Below are 19,609 nucleotides of genomic sequence, written 5' to 3' on the forward strand. Positions count from 1 at the left end.
GTTACATGGGCTGCTTGCATTTTTCTACTGCTAATTGTGATGTTAAACCCTTGTGGTGGTGCTGCATTTGTGTTGTTACCTTGACTTACTCTCTGTTGGATGTTTGAGGGCACTTTGAGTACTTTATTGTGTGTCTAGAGCAACCCACAGAAAAGTTTTGACAGTTTTCTTTGGCTTTTCTCTTCATTCACCACATTGGTTGCAACCCCAAATTAGCAGAAAGCTTTGTTTAGGCGTCAGTTCAACAAAACACTTTGGCCCAACTCCAGCTCTGGTAGAGCTTTTAGATTAATGGGAAGTTGGGAGCATAAAAAAAGAATATGAGGTCAAAGAACTTATTTGGGTCTGGTCTTTAATGTTCATCAAGCATAATCTTGCTCCTATTCAGCAATAGTGTAAGTTAAGCACATGCTTAAGTGCTTTGCCAAGCATGGAGGAGATGGTGTATATTGCTAAAGATGCAACTTAATAGTGTCTACTTTGCTGATAACAGCTATACCCAGGATCTCGTAAAACAAGAGGTAGCTGCTGCTGTGTCCTGTAGTGCAGTTCCCCCGGGGCTCTGCAGGTAGCCCAAACCTAGGGCTGGGATATGTGGGCAGCCTTGGAGGGGGAGCAAATGAAGAGATGTTTGTGTGTCTGGGATGTTCCCGTTGTTTGGTTTTGCCCACCAAAGCGCTCTTTTGGATCCTGTTCTCATGCTCCTGTTGTTTGACACATGTTCCTCATGTCCTAGTTGGGTAACTGAGTGGGAGAAGTTGTTTTGGTTCAGCTTTACGGTTTAATGGTGTGGTTACAATAGATCCCCAGGCAAACAGAAAGGAGGTGGCTGTATAAAGCCATGTAAGTGAAGTCAAAGGCTTGTGGTGAAAGCATCTTCTCCATACATGGCTTGAAACAAATCATTAAGAGTCACAGCTTTTATTTCCACGGGTCTTACATCAGGGGTGCAATTGTGCAAGCAGAGTTAGACTCCTTCGAGAAAGCCTGCCAGAGGAGCCAGCCCTCCCCGCTCTCTCCACGCTGCGTTTGCCTGCGCAGCCAGCCCCCTCCGCAGCTTTCCCCGCCTGCTGAAGGCCGGAAGTGGGGGGATGCAGGCAGCCAGGCAGCTTTCCCAGGGGCTCGATTGCTGCGGACAAGCCTGCAAGTCCACACCTGGGAGGGCAGCAAGTCCCAGGTGGCCCCACAGTGTCCAACCCGACATCGTACAGCTGCTACCTTTGGGTGGGGGTGGAAGAAATGCTCCATTAGGAGCCGAATAGCTCTTCAGCTGCATCGGCAGGGAGGTCTGCGGGGTCTGGGGGGCTTCCTGTTTAAATAGTTACAGAGTCTGCAGAACTGGTTAAGCTGTCAAAAAAAATGACAGGGGGTGAAGAAACAAACCTGAAGCAACCATCCTTCCCCTTTCTGTACATGCTTTGTCTGGCTGCTCATTTGAGTCGGATCAAATGCTTCTTGTGACTTTTTTCAGTTCACTTTAATGACTTTCAGATTAGGTCCCTTAATGTAGAATGGGATTAAAGTTTGTGGAACTGGAGCTGCGCTTCAGCAAAGCTCATGCTTTGGTAGAGAAAAGCTAGGAGAGGTCCTTGTCATAAGCTCATAGGCCCCCCGACGTAACATAGGGCAATCTTTTCACCTGGTGGCTTCTGTGGAACTGTGTCTTGTGGTCGGGCTAAAGCAGTGCAGCTGCTCATTAAGAAATAAAACAGGTAGATGAGGGAGAGAAAACAGGCTTGAGGCACATGGGATAGTCAGACTGTTCAGTACAGGACTTAAGGACATGTTTAACTGCTTCTCTGTAGAGAGGGAGGAAATTAGACATGTTTTTTAGTGCTTTGCAGAAACAATTCCTATCCATCTCACACCAATGGAGATTGCACATGGTGAACTCTTTCAAGCAGTCCATGAAGATCAGGCCTTCAACGCCAGCTGCACGAACTTGCTATTGAAGCTGCTGTAATAAAATCATAGAATGGTTTAGGTTGGAAGGGACCTCAAAGATCATCTAGTTCCAGTGCTCCACCTATGATTGAACTCAATGATCTTGGAGGTCTTTTCTAACCTAAAGGAGTTTATGATGGCTCACTGTGACCTGCTGAAGCTTCCCGTGTGGGCATCGTTTCATTCACACCCATTGGGGCAATGCCTGTGAGAGTGTGAGCACCTTAATTTCTTCTGTTACCTGAGAAAGAAACAAAATACCTTTACATGGTGAACATTCCCTCAGCTGACATTAATCTGCATTTTTTCTCTCTGCCACATGATGGAGATAATGGTGTAGGATCTATAAACAGTGCTGCATGGGTTCTGCACTTCAAAGAATGAAGCTCCAGCTTGGTGGTTTATAGTAGTTGTTCCATTAATACGCTAGCCTTGATGGAGTAATTTTCCCATAGTATCTACAAGGCAGTTTGTTTAAAGCAACATTTGGGCGCTCCTCTTGTTCTCCTGTGGGTTTTTTTGGTCTGATTTTGTTTGTTTGTTTTGGATTTGTTGTTATTTTTGTGGTGATTTTTTTTCCCCACAGCAGAGAGATATGCAGGAATAGTCTTGCCAATTACTTGGGGCTACCAATACAGCAAAACAACAAAGTTCCTACTTGGTAACACATACAGAAGAATTTGCTCTTCTTACATTACCTTTACTGGGACTTGACTTAGAGCATACATGGTTTGTCTTCAGGTATAGCCATCACATCAGTAGGACTGCTGCATGCTCCTCTGTACAAGCAGGGAATCTGCAGCAGTTCCTGCTTAGGAAGTTAAAAAAGAGCACATCCTGGGTCCTGCTCCCTCTGGGAGCCTGAGTGTGTGCATCCTGGAAAGGACACTGTAGGATCCAAATGAGCTGATCCTCATACTGTGTGCTAGAACTCTTGCATCTGCTCTTTCCTCTGTTCTCCATCTTGAGCATGGGTCCTGGTCCAGAAGCTATTGAAGCCACATGTACAGAATTCCCAGCAATTTCAGTGAACTTTGAATCAGGCCCATATGCAAAGGCAGAGATGGATTTTCCCATGAAATTTTGTTTTAGTGACACTCAGAAATCTCCTGGTGAGAGATATATTTGATTTTTATGGTGAGAGCTGCTGTATTGTACTTGTAATCATAATGTAGTAACAAGGCATTTGTAACACAACTGCTACAGGCTGAGATACGTCCAGGAAGGGAGAAGCAGGTTTGTGTCCTGACTGTGGCTGTAACTCTGAAGACAAGAGGTCCTCTGCTGCTGTCAGTGCAGTTACAGCTGCACTGCTGTTGAGTTTCTTTGACTGAGTATTTGCTGGATGAAGCAATATTCTTACTTTTCCATACATCCACCTGCCTTGTGAATCAAACATGCTGCTTGTTTAGTTCCTTGTGCTTAGGTCCTTTCATCTCCCACAAAATTCTCATTTGAGGAACCGTTTGACTCTGTGATGCTGCAGATCTGTCAATGTGGTGGCTATGAATTTTTGACTTTAAGTTTAAAAGCTTAAACCTCCCTTTAAAGGTGCTTTTCATAAGGGATTGTTATTATTATGTTCAAGATGTTGCATGTCTGTAAAATGCACGTTAAGAAGCCGTCAGAGGTCGTGAAGCGACAGGCTGCCCGGGCAGCAGCACAGCCGGCGTGTGTTGTACACCCACGGACTGCTGGAATAGCTTCTCCAAATGTTGGAGGTTTTCCTCAGAAGACGTTTTCCAGAAGTGCTGCAGTCCATGCTCTAGGCTCCTGCTCCTGTGGTGTTGGTTTGTTTTTTTCTTTTTCATGAGCACAAAGATTAGTCCTTCATGGTCCTAAACTGAATGCATGTGCATGACTTAAAGGCATTACCTAGCAATAAATAGGAGATTAGCTGCGGCTTGTGCATTTCCTGGTCAGTTCAGGTTTTGTCAGATGGCTCGTTGTTAGCCTGTTTCCTTTAACGATGGGACACTTTAATGAGTTTGCCATCTGACATACATCTGCTTCCTGTTAAACAATACCTTCATTCTTCTAGAGCTACTAAACTCATCTTTTACCCTACAAGATTTTTATCTGCACCTTGAAAACAGCATGTACAAGCCGCTCAGCAGATTCATTTTCTTGTTCAGGAGCTTTTTTGGGTGTGCTGTTCTTGAGAAGAAATAGCAAAACAGGCATCTCCTTTAGTGCTTGTTTGGAGAATGGGACAACGTAGATACTGTTTGTCTGACTGGGGGCCTGTCAGTCCAGCTGCTCTTTAGTGTGCAGTAGGATTGACTTCTGTGACTACACTGTACAGCACTTATCTGTCCTCCCAGCAAGGTAAGAGGCTAGCGTAAGAGAGGGAGGTTTTAGAGACTGTTAGCTAATATCCTTTGTGAAAGGAGCCTCCAATTGCTCAACGATGGTCTGCCTCATGTGTGCAAAGTTAGGGCTCTGTGATCATCAGGCTCTCTTAAATCAATCCAGCCTGAATTGAGTTTGTGCATCTGCCTCAGTGCTTCTCTTTTGCTCCTGTTTTGGGAACACCGTTGTGCTGGATCTCTGACTGTGCCTTTCCTCTTCACTGGTCAACACTGCCCCTCCAGAAAAACTGTTTTCTTTTTTCCTTTAACCATAAACCCTTTTTCTAATGGAGGGAAAAGTGGATAGAATTTTCCTTGTATTTATCCATCTCTGTGTGATGTCCTTTATACACTGCTTTCCTAACAAGCAAGTGGAGCCATTTATAAGAAGGTCCTGTTGTATGTGAAGTTCTGCTGCAGAGGTCCCAAGGCCACCTGTGGGCATGGCTTGCAACCAAATTAAGCAATGCCGTGTGGCACATAGTGTTTTGTCTCAGAAAGGGATTTACTTTTAAACGTTCACAGGGGCCAGGTGGCAAGTGGAAGTACTTTGAGCTTAGAGCTGGGAGAACAGAGGAAGTGAGGTACAAATATTTGAGAGTTAGTGAATACCAGAATCAGCATAATGAGTATAAATCAGGAATTTTGCATCTCTTCCCATTTGCAATTGTCTCCGAGCTTGGAAATGAGAGAATTGCTAATTATCTCAGGTAGCTGCTTGTGCTTCAGCTGAGACTTCTGCTTTAACAATAATCTTGGCACTGCTGAGGCCAGTGTTTCTACCACCCTAAAAGCTGCTCCTTTGCCTCTGGCAGTGCTGTAAAGCCATGCATTCACTCCACAGAACTGTTTCAAGCTGTTCGTTGTAAATGCAGCTTGATAGTTCTACCTGTGATGGCCCAGCTGCCCTTGTGGTTCCACCTCCCTTTGGCTTCATGCAGTCCTGCAGGCCAGTACTGAATGGGAATTTACTCTTCAACTCTATCTCTTAAGGAACGGAGCTAAAAGAAGACCTTCTGGTCATTGCTATAGCAGTGTTGTCACACTTGCCCGAGGAGCTTTGTTTCCAGTTGCATCAGTGTTTATTAACAAAGCCCTCTATCATTTATAGAACGTATAAACTTGTCCATTCCTTACCCATGCTCATACCTTTCATCTTGGAGCTGCAGGAACTTGGCTGATGGCTTTGACAGTCTTTCATTGATGTTAAGATTACAAATTACCTTTGCTAGGTTCCTTGTGGAGTCTGCAGTGTGTCAAGGAGGATCTGGGAGGCAGTCTTAATTGAAACTTTTTAAGAGAAGAAACCAGTGTTGTCAGCCTTGGGATGCTGCCGATGGTGGCTGTGCTGAGCCCCTCTTCACCTGCCTCTTTACTTGGTACTGTGGGAAAAGTTCAGCTCTTCATACTGTGCTCTATTTAATGATGTCTGTTGCCATGCCCCCTGACATGTTCACAGAGAGGCTTACCTCACTTCACTCTGTCTTCTCAAATCCCATCGTGGAGAAAGTATATTCATAGCTGGAACATCAGTTTATCATTTATCCACCCCTGGATGTGTTTAAAAGCTGTTTGGATGTGGTGCTTAGGGTGAACCTCGTAGAGTAGGGTTATTGGTTGGACTTGGTGATCCTGAGGGGCTTTTCTAACCTGGATGTTTCTGTGATTCTGTGATAATCCAGATGTGGTGAGCAAGCGTGTGAGGGGTTTTAGGAGGACGAGACACCAAACCAGGTTTCCTGTGGAACGTTCTGACGTTAAATCCAGTGGGCAGAGAGGGGTGTTTTGTTCTCCTGTAACATGAACCCATTTGAAAAGAACAGTCTTTTACAAAGAAGCTGATTGAAACAGACGAAAATGAATGTAAAAGAGACCTAGGTAAAGGGAAGATTGTTCTCTTGAAATGCATGCATTGCATATCCCTGGAAAGCAGTGTGGGTTTTGCTGCCCAGAAGCAGGTTATTAGACTTATCTTTGTAATTACAACAGAGAAGGCACCGTTCAGCCCCTGCAGTGGAGCTGCTGTGGTGGAGTATTCCTTGTACAGACTTCAGCTGTGATAGCATCTCCGTGAGCCCTGCCAAAGTGTGTCAAGGTGCCAGGTTAGGTGCAAGTTTGAGAGCTACTGTGACGACTGCAGGACATTTTCCCTGAATCACAGAATCAGCCAGGTTGGAAGAGACCTCCGAGATCATCCAGTCCAACCTAGCACCCAGCCCTGGCCAATCAAAAGGGAACAGACGCTCTTGATGTGGGTCTTTGTGATATTTGTGCTGTCAAAATCCTCTTCATAACTGTTGCCTTTTCTCCTGCTACTTCATATGTATGACTAGCAAGAGGACAAGGGGGAATGGTTTGAAGCTGAGGGATTGTAGGTTTAGACTGGATCTTAGGAAGAAGCTCTTCAGTGCAGGTGTGGTGTGACTCTGGAATAGGTTGCCCAGGGAGGTTGTGGCTGCCTCCTCCCTGGGGTGTCCAAGACAGGTTGGATGAGGCCTTGAGTCTAGTTGAGAGGTGTCTCTTCCCATGGCAGGAAGGTTGGAGTAGAGGATTTCTAAGACACCTTCCAATCTGAGCCATTCTATGATACTGTTAATGTCAGGAGTAGTGGAAGTATGAGAGAGAGCAGTTTCTGGAGTAGAGGTTCAGTTTCAGGGACACTGAGAAAGCTCTTCGAAAGGTGAGCCTGTTTCCTCCTCCCTGCCTGTTTGTGCCAATCTCTCCTGCAGTATTTACTCCAGCATTTGTAAAAACAGATCTTCTGGAGAGCAAAAGTCACTGAACTGGAGACAGAAAAAACCTGAATAAACAAACATGTGCCACAGATTAGTAAGAACATCTGTAGGGTTCATATTGTTTTGAGAACACATACCACAGTTTTCTTATGCTTTTCTGATTTCTTTCTCTCTCTCTCTCTCTCTGTTTTCTTCTTTTAAAATATATTGCTAATAAAGACTGGAGGTAGAAAGCACAGCTGGACTCTGCATGACATGCCACTGTTTAATTTCTAGCTTGGAGGATGAGAAGAAGAGTAGTTTTATTGTACCCTAGAAGAGAATAAAGCCACATGCAAATTCCAGCCATGGACATCTGTTTCCTCTTTGTGTGAAAGAATTCTCATATTTGGAAGGGAATCCCAGTTCTGAAGGGGCTGATGAGGGTGACTTTTTTCTTTTGGTGTGCACCCCCTCCCCTCCTTCTCTACCACTCCTTCAGCATACTCTCCTTGCTCTCTCTCTCCTGCATTTCTCTCAGGACAATATCAGCTTGCAATGTAGCATCAGATAGTAAATGGGAGAATTTTGAGCTAATTTAAAACATTCTGTTGTAGTTGGAAAGAGTAACATTAAGCTCCTCCTTAAATTTATTTTAATGAAACAGTATTTGTTGGGAAGACCTTTGCTCTGTCATCAGAGGGTTGGTATTTGTTTTAGAAGAAGAGATGTGTGTATTTGTGGCTCTGATCGTGACGTGCAGCTATTTTGAGAAGTAACTGATAAGAAACAATCCCTTTGCACCCTTCTGTTGAGCTGTAGAAATAAGAATCTGCAAGGTTCATTACAGTGAGGCATCAGGTGCTAAGGACTAGAGGGACCAGACTAAATGATAATTTCACTAACCTATAAAACATTTCTGAATAATGATTTGCAGCTGTTAGGGGGCCTTAAGTTTTTGAGCTTTCTTGGTATGAGAGTTGACTGAACAAACAGCAGTTATATAACACCAGGGCAGACATAAGAACTGGTACTGTCTATTTTTTATTAACATTGAATGAGAGGTTGGTGGAGCTCGCCAGGGTTTCATATTTGCTGGCAGAAAGATACCCACATGTGTGGACCACATTTTTATTGTTGCCTTAGCCTATTTCAGGCATAAATACTGCTGCCTGGCAGGGTGTGATTCTCTTCATTGCTGAAGAGCTTTTCTTTTAAAAAACAAAATATGAAAAGGAATGAAAAGCTGTGACTGCTTAAATAAAGGACTGACCCCAGACTGCAAGGGTTTTGTCACGTCTGTGGTGGTAAAGGATTAAAGGGCAGTAAGCCATCTAAAGGCATCGTTGCTGGATGAGTTGCCCCTGCAGAACTATTTCTTTTTGCATGCATCAACCTTGCTCTTGGGCTTGGGCTATTTAGTCTCTTCTCAGCAAAACAAGGCTTATGCAGACAGGCTGTAAACACACGTGGATGCTCAGCAGCCTGCACAGCCCTGGGACCTGTTGGCCATGGCAATGAGGTGGAAAGGCAGTGGCTGCAAAGAGATGTAGAAGCTCCTGTAAGCTCCTCACAAATGTGTGTGAGAGAGAAGAATAAAGGCAATTAAGGGGTATGAGGGAAGGCTTGCCATAAGAACTGAACTTTCAACAGGGGCTGTGGAGTACATATGGGGAGGAAATGTGGTTGAGGTCTCTGTCATGGGAAGATCACCAAATCTGGCTTGGACGTTATTTGGCTTTAGAGAATCTGATGACAAAAGGCACATTCAGAGTAAGCCACATTCCCTTTCATTCTAATCCCATGAAACTGCCTGTGTGGCTTTTGGTTTTATGTCTTCCAACTTAAACGGGCTCCAGTGGAGAGGACCTTCTTAGTACAGGCAGAGGTGCTGCTCTTCTTGGTTTTGTTGGGTTTGCTTCCTAGATTTTGTCTTGTTTTGTTTCTTTGCAAGTTTTCAAACTACCCAGGTGTGAGGGCAGGTTTAGTTTGGGTATTAGAAGAAACTTCTTCACTGAAAGGGTTCTGAAGCACCAGAACAGACTGCCCAGGGAGGTGGTTGAATCCCTATCTCTGCAGGTGTTTAAAAGACACAGAGATATGGTTCTGAGAGACCTGGTTTAGTACCAGATGTGGCAGAATTAGATAATCATAGAGTCACAGAATGGTTTAGGTTGGAATGGAGACCTCCAAGCTCATCCAGTTCCAACCCCCCACCATAGGCAAGTACACCTCCCACTAGAACAGGTCTCTCAAGGCCTCATCCAACCTGGCCTTGAACACCTACAGGGAGGTTGTGATCTTTGATCACATTTGGTGATCCTGTGCTCCACAACCTTCGTGGGCAACCTGTGCCAGTGTCTCACCACCCTCACTGCAAAGAACTTCTTCCTAACATCCAGTTTAAAATCTCTTCTCTACCAGTTCAAACCCATTATTCCTCATCCTGTCATTACAAGACCTTGTCAGTAGTCCCTCCAAAGCCTTCTTCTAGTCCCCTTCGGATACTGGAAGGCCACTATAAGGTCTCCTCAAAGCCTTCTCTTCTCCAGGCTGCAGAGTCCCAACTCTCTCAGCCTGTCCTCATAGCAGAGCTGCTGCAGCCCTCTGAGCGTCTTGGTGGCCTCCTCTGGACTGGCTCCAACAGTCCAACAGTTCCACGTCCTGCTTTTGTTGGAGGCTCCAGAACTACACACAGTATTCCAGATAGGGTCTCATGAGAGCAGAGCAAAGGGGCAGAAATCCCCTCCCTTGCCCTGTTGGCCACACTGTTCTTGATGATAATGGTCAGACTTGATGATGTTAATGGTCTTTTTCGACCAAATTGCTGCTATGATTCTGCATCTTGGAGAGGAGGGAGCCTAGTGGCTGTGCCCACAGCATACACTTGGAGTCTTGCCAGAGGCTTTGGAAGCATCTCGCAGGGTGCACAGGAAAAGGGGAAAGCAGAAATCCCCACCACTAATGCTGAAAATCAAAGAGCAGTCGTGAGCAGATTTCCTCTTTGAAAGGCTTCTATCTGGGAGATAGAGCAGGGCTTATGTCAAAAGCTTCCCTTCTTGTCTTATTAACAGCTGCGTAATTTTACTGCGCGTTTGGAAACATAAAAAGGCAAAAGTCGGAGACTGTGTTTGAAAGCCTGTTTTGTTTGGTGTGCAGCTGGATGCAGAGGGCTTCCTCTGCTCCTTTGAACACATCTGAAGCCAGTGTAGTCGGTGTTGTTTCTGTCTCTGCTTCTTGGCCTAGGTATTAGAAGATCATGTCGCGTTGCGCAGAAATGATGCCACTCAACTGCAGCTCAGCAGTGATGCGGCAGCACGTGGCTATGTATGCATCTTCTCCTAAGTACACTGCCACACCTTACTGTCAAATAGCTGGGCTTTTCCACCCACTATTCAAAGCTAAATTTAATTGCTACACCACAGTTTCAGGGCCCTGATAAATAAGAGGCATGTCTGACCTTTCTTGTGGGGTTCTGAGATGTCACCAGGGATATTGCTCATTGTTCAAGATGACAAACTTCCTCTGAGATTTCAGTTTGTCAGCTCAGTGTACAGCAGTGACATTGATTTCTTCTCACTGCCGTTTCCTGCCTGAATAGATAGCAAATTTTCTGTGGCAGGTGTCTGTCAAGCTTAGTTTTGCCTGGCAGATTAACTTAATAGGCTCATTTATTAATCATAAGTTGTAACACAATGAAGCAGACAATACTCTTTAACTCTTGTGCTGTCGAATGGATGCAGCATTTCAGGTTCCTCTGTGTAGCTTGAGCTTGGATTTAATAAGCCGTATGTACTTGTGCTGTGGGCAGTTTTCACCTGATGTTACTCATGTCACAGAGACAAAGGCCTCTGTATTGGTTAAGTGTCACCCCTTTGGAATGTCTACTGCTTTCTGTGACAAAAGTTGCACTGAGAAAATGATGTGCAATCTGCATTATCAGCCTTATTAGGGGAAAGTTAACCCAACATGCATGATGTTTGGGGAAGGAAGGCAAGGGTAGAAGAAGAAAATAGATACTGGGGAGAAGACTTGAACCTGGGGCTGACCAACTGCTAAAGTAGAGGACATAACTGCACAAACCTTTAGGAAGGGGCACAGCAGACCTGAAGATGCAGATGCAGGGCAGTTCTAGCACAGGGCAGTATTTTGATGGAGACCCCTTTCTCCAAGGTGACTTGAGACACATACTTGGACTGGAGCTAACAAAGGCAAAGTCAGTTCCACAGGTGAATGTTGAACTGGGTTTGTCAGAGTGGTGAAGGAGGAAGAAGAACCAGAAGAACTTAGTGGAGAGATTGGAGGAGGAGGAAGAAGCTGTAAGGAAGGAATTACCTTGCAAAACGATGTCTGTTGTTGCAAAGAGTGGTGCTGCTCGTGATGAAAACTGCCCTGCCCTGCCCAGCCTACACAGCTGACAGATGTGTGTGTTTGCTTTTTTCCCTCCTATGTTGAGAGAGTTGATCACAAGGCATTTATCAGGGAGAAATGATGCAAAGGAGCTGGAAATGCTCCTGGAAATGACAGCAGTGATGACCCTAGGTGGAGATACAGGCTGTTGCTGGACAAAAAAGCTCTCATTAGAGGTGCTGAGAAGAGAACCTCCAAGCTTCTCCTTTCGGTTTCAGTTGAGTTTTGGTAGATCTTCCTAACCTGCTTTTAATTCTCAGTGGAGCTTGTTAATGTGAGATCACTGGGAGGAAGGTTAAGGAGCACGACTGTGTTAAGCTCAGCATTTGTGAGACTGTGTATTGATGAAGATGGTTTTTGCCAGGCTGTGTTCATGGCCTCAGGAACATGTTTCTTGAACTGTCCTTATGGCTTTCCTGGCTGAGCATCAAACCAAGAATGTCCCTGCACTAGGTCATACTGCTTGTTGCTCTTCTAAGCCACCCTGGTAACAATACATTAACCTCTCAGCGGGGAATGTGATAAACAAAGTAAAAGTGCTTTAGTGAAGCCAATCATTTAAGGGCAGTGTATATAAAGTGTCCGTAAAGGTTTGTAAATGTGCTGAGGTGGAGGTCACTGGGTGAACAATAGCTGCTCCTAATTTAGTCAGTTGAGAGACATGCCAACTTCGTTTGCTTTTGTAACATTACATTGGTGTCTTTTTTCTTTCCCCATCTCTGCAGATCCCTTTCTCTCTGGTACAATTTCCCCTCTGGGAGTTCTTAAAGGTAAGTCTTCATTAGTGATAGACATGTGAGCTAAGACATTTCACAGAGGGCTTTCCATGGTACCTTATCTAACTCAAACATCACACTTATGGGCATGTCCAAGAACCAGTACAGATGCACCATCCTACCTGTGCATGTGGAGATAATTATCTGCCTGAATATCTGAAAAATTATCAGGGACTGTCAAACCCCTGACAAGTAGCATCCAGTCTAAATTTTAACTCCAGCATGCTAGAAATCTTACCTTCTGCTCTAGCTTTTTTTACTGGTTAAGGAAGAGTGGGAGGCACTTAGTGCCATGGTCTAGTTGATTGGACAGGGCTGGGTGATAGGTTGGACTGGATGAGCTTGGAGGTCTCTTCCAACCTGGTCTGTTCTATTCTACTCTACTCTGTTCTACTCTGTTCTATTCTATGTTGTGTGATATATTTTTATTTGAATTGCTTTAGCATTTTACTCTTTGCAGGAATTGTGAATGATAGAGAAATAAACTAATTGAGCCTGGTTTGGTATACAGGGAGAGACTCTTAGTGCATCACTGACAAGCTGTTTGGCCAAGTGTATACTATCTAGAGATATCAATGGATGAGACTTTACTAGTGCAGTCTTTCAGAATGATGTCCTGTTCTCCCACCAGCTGATCAATTTTTGAGCATAGGGTTGGGTTCCAAGATGTCATTTCACTGTCCCTCTGTTTTTCCTTTAACTCACTGCAAAGGATAAAGGAAAGGGTTTTTCAGTTGCTTAGAGATCCTTGGAAGCACAGACAGTTATTGCAGACCGTTAAAGGTATTGTAGCACAAGACAATATTTATAAGAGAGGAGATGGAGAGAGGGTAACTTTTTACTTGTTAAGGCTGCTGGGCTTATGAACACTGAAACACAAACTGGGCAGAGGTACTGGAAAAGGGGGAACCAGTGATCTTCCTTACCATTTGCTGATCGTATTTAAGGAGCAAGACTTATGTTCTTCTTGGTCCTTGACAAGGAGGTTTGGACCGTCCTGGAGGGCTCAAGCCCACACTGTGCATGTTTTCATTTAGAGGCTTCAGGGTGTCAAATGTAAAGGGGATTCCACAGGCAGGAGCAGCATGAAATACATCAGGAGCTTTCACAGAATGGAGCTGCGTTTTGTAGAGGTTTCTGAAGGTACTTCAAGAACTTGGCCTGGTGTGGTGTTTGGGTATCATTCCATTGCTCAGGGTAGCTGTGGTTGCCTTATTAGGAATCTCTTTCCCTGCCAGCGTCTAGGAGCAGCTTTCTGAAGCTGCCTGCTAACTGTTGGTGCAGCAGCCATGTTTGGGAGCAAGAGGTGGCAGTGCTTAAAGAGAGAAACCTGCAGTGCTCTTGCCAAATCCACAGAAACCAGCAACCTTCTCTAGGTGCTTTCAGAATGTAAAGTTTAAACTGATATCCACGTAGCTTTGACAATAAAATGCAGTGTTTAGGCTTTAAAGAAGACAGTTTGAAGGTAGCTAGTTACACGAGTAAGTCATCAGGTTTAATCTAAAGCAACAGAAGTGGCTCAGTTTGTTGCAGAAGCTTCCTGCAATACATTCTTCTGACTGTGGAGCCAGGGGTAGAAGACTGCAAAACTCAATCTGGCATTTTCCAGTCACTTTAGCTCAGCAGAGGGAGAGAGCTCAAGATTTGTCACATCAAAGGCCAGGCAGCGTAAGCAAAATATGTTTTGTTTATCTGAATTAAGCTCTTGTAGAAATTGCCCTGACAGTACAACAAAGGACTAAAGACACTGCGATCCTATCGACAGGCTGGATGTGTCCAGCAGCATCAACAGGGTGCAATTCAAGGCTGGGGCTTCTCAAGGGTACGTGAAGGGAGCAGGAAGAAGAAGTAGGAGAGCACAGGACAGGAGACAGAAGGCACAAAGCCTGAGCAGAGAAAAGTCACTGGGATAATGTCTGAGGGACTACTCTGCAGCTGTGGTAATGGGATTATTTGAGAAGCTGAATGCAGGAGCAGTTGCATCTGATGTGCATGGTTCCTCTGGCAGAGGAGAACAGAACAAATGCTGCGGCTGTGTCACTTTAAAAACCATTAGTACTAAGTTACATAAGCTGATGGTAGACAGACTTAGTCTTACAATTCTCTGAAGAAGCTGATCACCATAAAAATGAGGAAAAATCCCTTTCCACTGTAAAGAGCAGTTAGCAAGGCAAATAGAAGAGGAGAGTTTCCTTTTCCTTCACATACATGCTGCCTGCAGCCAGCAGCAGGATGTTAAGCTTGAAGAAGCCTAATAAATGCAGGCAGAATCAGGTGGCTTTTTATCCCATTATCTCTGCTTTCCTCCAGTCTGCTCTGGTTGTTCTTTATGCTTCCAGCAGGCTTTAGCCACATAGTTTACATGAACAGTTTTCTTCTGTCTGTGAGCGTAGAGCAGCTGTCCTGTGTGAGAGGGAACTTACGGACCATGTAGTAAACTAAGTTAGAAGAGAGTGCATTGTGTAGATTACTATAACGTTGCCTACACCATGGGTGCTGGGAAGGGGCACATTGCAGTAATTTGCAAGACTGATACTGCTCATTTTATTCAATTAGCCATCAATTAATGATTGAATCTAAAAGTGGCTGATAGAGCCCTTTCTTAGTTCACCGTGGCTCAAGAAACAATGGTGAAGAAACGATGGTGATTTTAGTAGAAAAACTCTGCTCCTCTCTTTTTTGGATGTAGGTAGCATCCCCTGTTATAATTCATGCTTTGTGTTTTTTCTCTTCCCAATTCTTTCATATTTTGTTTTAGGCACAGAATATTGATAAAAACCAAAGGGGAGAAGGAAACTGTATGGTCCATCAGATACCAGGCAGACACTGTAATTCTCCACGAGGGTGAGTTAGCGTAGTGCTTCTCTGCCTTTTTAGGACAAGCCTTACAGCTAAAATGATTTTGAATTCTTTTGGAGTTCAGGGGCAGAAGAGACATGGCAAATCTCATTCCTTCTCTGCTACACCAGCCCTCAGAGAAGCACCACGGCTGATTACCACTGTAGCAGCTTGATCAGAGTTGGGTTCTTTTTTAGGTGTAGCTAAAGCTTCTGATCCCATCTCAAAGCCAGCTAGCCATGAAGAAAGGCTGCAGAGCATAGATGTGGTGTGCCTCCCAAATGCCAGCCAAGCACTCTGCCTTTTGTATCAGTTCAAGTTTTGGAATAATGTTGGAAGATGCAGACCCTAGTGTGCTGCCCTGGAATTTCCAGGCTGCTGCTGTTAACTTGCTTTGGAAATGCTATATGCATGTTCTTAATTGTGGCAATTTCGAACTACAGGGACGTGATTTTGGCAGGAAATTGTGGGTTACAGGGAGCCTAGTGCAACTTTCTTGCTTTCACCCTGCTGCCAGGGATATGTAGTCTCCACTCAGGTGACTGAAGCACCATGGACCTCATCCCTTCTGTATTATCTTTTATTCTGCTCTGTTCAGGACTTTTCTCCATCAGATCTAATCTGAATACCTACCAACAGCACACATATGACATCTCCTTTGTTTCTTGTGGCGTTTTAATCCATATGGTCTCTCTTTTAGACCTAATTGAGAAAAAAGACAAGTTTAATTTGTGCTGGGGGGATATTGCAGAAATACAGGGCACCAGGTTTTCTTCAACAAACTAGAGCTTAAGGCAAAAAACATCACCACAAAATCAAGAGTCTCTGGTTAGGCCTGAGTCTGGCAACATCTTGTCGATAATGCCTGCTTTTTGTGTCTGAGTGGAAGTGGCCAGGTCCCCTGGAGAGCAGTGCTGTGTGTAAGATGAACCTCTCTCAGGTGGAACAAGTCTCAGTCCTCCTGGGGTTTATATTTCTGCATGTTGGCTGCGCTTCAGAGCCCCTGAGAGATACTCCAGTGCAGCTGTACGTGGAGAATGCTCTCTTTATAAACCAAATGTATTGTATGTCTGGAGAAAAGGCTCTGGTAGCAAGTGAGGAGGGAAAGAACAGGCAGAACAGGAGGACATAGGTCTCAAATGAGTAGACTTGAAAAATAAGAGGGTTTTGTGTGGTTGATTGTATTTTTCTAAGGAGGGAAAACAACCCTACTGTCCTGGGAACCCTTTGTCTTTTTCGTTAGGCATGTCTGATTCCGAGACGAGGCAGCTGGACATTGCTAAGACTGATGGTGGACTGAACCATAGATCTGCGTGAGGGCCTTGGCACATGCACTTGTTTGCTTAGTTCTGCTGGTTCCTCTCTTCAGAGAGCTCAGCTTCTAGGAGCTGGTATAGACAGTATGGGGTGTGAACAACTCTGGTTTGAGGGTGGGCTCAGCCTTGCTCATAGCTGTTAGTGCAGATGTACCTTTGAGATGCACTTTAAAGCATGCTGTGCAAAGACTGCTCTTGGTGGGTTTCCATGGAGAGTGAGGACTCCAACCACGGTTTGAGCTCATTGCACCTGATATTTAAATTAATGAGAATGAAAAGTTTACAGAATGCTTCTGCCCAGGCAGCTGGGGTTCTCAGCAGTAATACGTGTTTACAACGCCACCACTGAAACAATAAACCACACGCTATTTCCCCCCTGAAATTTACAGTTGGGTCTGTTGCTCTTTAACAGGGTAAGGAATAAATAGAGGAATTACCCAAACCGAGCCTAAAAGGGCTTTTTCCCCACTCTGTAGGTAGGTGACAGCTTTCCTTTTCGTCCTGGAGAAGCAGTCTAGTATTTCTTTTCTGCTGCACTCAGCTGCATTTAAGACAAGAGTAAATGAAACCCAGGCCCAGCTTTAAGCCCATTTCCTCGCAGGCAGCGCAGTAAGCGCTCTACCATGCCTCGCTCCCTCTCTGAGTAAGGCTGGGGCCGATGTAGGGATTAAGTGCTAATCGTTAAACAGCACTAACGTGTCTGCCATTTGCTTAGGTGCTGCACCAGGGAAAGAGATTTCCACGGCCGCCTTCCGAGGCTGATGTCAGCGGTGGCCAGCGCGGCATGCAGATGCCATTAGCATAACGGCTGCATTTCTCTCACAAAAGAATAATGTACCCAACAGCTGTTCAGCAAACAGCCCTGCCTTTATTAGTGCCACAATCAGTGTCATTCACACCGCCTCCCTGCACAGGCCAAGGAATGTTACACACCATCTGCACCCAGGAGCGGGAAACAAATGCAATCTTGACTTAGAGCGCTGCAGACACGCTGGAGAAAGTCAGATGGCTTTGGATCATCAATGCAGCATTTCAGAGGGCAGAAGTAAAAGAGGACTCGTGCAGTCTGTAGACACAGAGCCAGATTGTGGTGCTCGTGGCCACGCCTAGACCGTAAGTGGTTCTCTAGAAGTTTTTGCGCCTGCCAGGGACATCTGGTAGAATACAAAAGCGTTCAATGTGAAGGGCTCACGTTGGGTTCAGCCACTGGCTTCTTGATGAAAAACCTTAGAAGGTTTGTGTCGTTCTTCCGTGTGGCTTATTCACACCAGCCTGTGTGGAGCTCGGCGCTGTTAGCAGGTAGCAGCAGTGCTGATGCTCCAGGAAGGCCATTCTTAACTTCAAAGCGATTTTTCAGCAGTGCATTTTCCTCCCCAGACACATCCATGGCCCTTGGTGTGATGGAAACTGGGCACAGACGGCATATTATGTTCTGCCTTGCCATGGGAACGCTGCTCTGAAGACATTTTCTTTAACCAGGCTTTTAGCACATCCATTCTGATTTACATCCAAATGGGTCACAGGCATCAATGCAGTATTATATGGGGAGGAAAAGAGAATGAAATGCTTTTAACATGAAAAATATGCTGTTGCATGTAGGCCAACTTTTGTTCTCCTTCAATTTATCTAGGGTTTGGGTGGGTTTCGCTTTAGGGCCAAATTCAGTACTGGCATAAGTGAGCCCAACTCCATTAGTGTAGATGGAGTCTCAAGGTTTATGTCAGCAGTAAACTTAGACCATTGAATTTTCCCCATGTTTAGGCTTGCATGATTCCTGCAAGATAATATATACATGTACTTGCACATATGCTGCACATATGTACATAAAAACTCACTGGGGAGGACGTTTGGCTCATTGCTTTGTGTTTGGCTTCACATATAGGAACTGCCATCAGTTCACGAGTTTTTTGTTTCTCCTGTAGCTAATGTGCCATGCCTCTGTAAGGCTCAGCCATGCAGAATGCCACGTTGCAAGTAAAATACCTAGTAGCAGAGGCAAATGTGAAAATTGCTTTTCTTTCCTCAGTCTGCAGGACTGCACAAACACACAAACCCATGTGATTAATTTGGAGAGATTTTTCTCCCCTCTGGTTTCTTGAAGCTGAAGACTGCCTTGAACAGAGGGGCACGCAGAAATACTGCAGATGCTTATCGCCGGAGTGACTTGTGTTTGCTCAGCTGCAGACCTCAAGTTTGGTGTATGCCGTGAGGTCTGCTCGCCTTCTAGTGCCCAAAGAGCAAGGCCAAGACAGAGATGTCTCATTCTCTGGGATGCTTCCTTCAGCGTTCCGGGTGTCGGTCTGGACCGTCAGGTTTGAGAGATGTGAATGTTGCACTCTCCCAGGATCACCATAGCTTGGGTGTCTTGAATATAGTCAGGGCCTGGCTGCATAGGAAGCACAAAACTGACAGATGACTTCTGCCCCAAACCTTTACCACAAGTGTGTGGCAGAAGTGCCAGGCTTGCACAGGTAAGTTGTGGGAACAAGGCAAAGGTTATTTGCCATCTGGAAGCCAGGTTTCTATGACATGTGAGGAGCCCTTATTTGTGGGTGCTATATACATCCCTCCTGAATTTAGAGACTGTGGTAGTCTTTTCCTTTGCTGTTTCATTTTGAGATTGAGAGGCTTTGGGGATGTCCTAAGAGTGACTTTTCCAGTACACCTTCTGCCCAGCAAAAATGGGGTGTCCTTGTGTTCTCAGAATCAAAAGAGCTGAATAACATTTGTGGTGAGAAGCAGAGGACACTGGCCTATAGGGCAGTATGAAATGGGATCGCTAGGGAAAAAAGCAAGGCTCTGCTCCCAGCTAAAACTTGACCCTTCCCTGTGAACATTATCCCTGTGAATAATTGGAAATCTGCATTCAGGCTTCCCGCTGCGTCCCTTCCCTTGAGGACACCCCCACTGGATTGCTTTACATGCTGCAGCAGTGCACAACGAGAGCTACATTTATATCACAGAAAAGTGTTTACCAAAAAAATTAGCATGTGATTGAGCTGGGAAGCTGCAGAGGGCCCCAGCTGTACAAGTTTCCATGAGCTTCAGCCAGAAGATTTATTTCCAATTTGTTATTCATAAGGGAAGAGCAAGAGATTGGGATGGGGTCCTTTGAAGTGGAAAACAAAGTCTTCTATTCAGCCTTCAGCTTAATAGAATACACATGACACAGGCTTGGCATGGCGGCCTGCTTTCATGTAATGTACTCCTTGTCGTTTTGCTTTCCTGGGCTGTGAGTGCTGGTGGGAGTGGGCATTGCC

The 19,609-nt window shown here is 45.0% G+C and overlaps 1 protein-coding gene across 3 annotated transcripts in view; it reads left to right on the forward strand.

The window, feature by feature from the left end:
* SLC25A26 (solute carrier family 25 member 26) overlaps nucleotides 1-19,609 on the forward strand; it is a 104,524-nt gene that overhangs the window by 66,061 nt on the left and 18,854 nt on the right. For 2 of the 3 annotated variants that reach the window (XM_064157039.1, XM_064157037.1), the window contains one exon: nucleotides 12,145-12,189. The exons of the other annotated variant lie outside the window; for it this stretch is intronic. In XM_064157039.1, the coding sequence (XP_064013109.1) occupies nucleotides 12,145-12,189 (45 nt within the window). The remainder of the gene's footprint in view (nucleotides 1-12,144; nucleotides 12,190-19,609) is intronic. 3 annotated transcript variants of the gene reach the window in all.

This window comes from Pogoniulus pusillus, chromosome 16 (genome assembly GCF_015220805.1).
Source record: "Pogoniulus pusillus isolate bPogPus1 chromosome 16, bPogPus1.pri, whole genome shotgun sequence".
Classification (NCBI taxonomy): Eukaryota; Metazoa; Chordata; class Aves; order Piciformes; family Lybiidae; genus Pogoniulus; species Pogoniulus pusillus.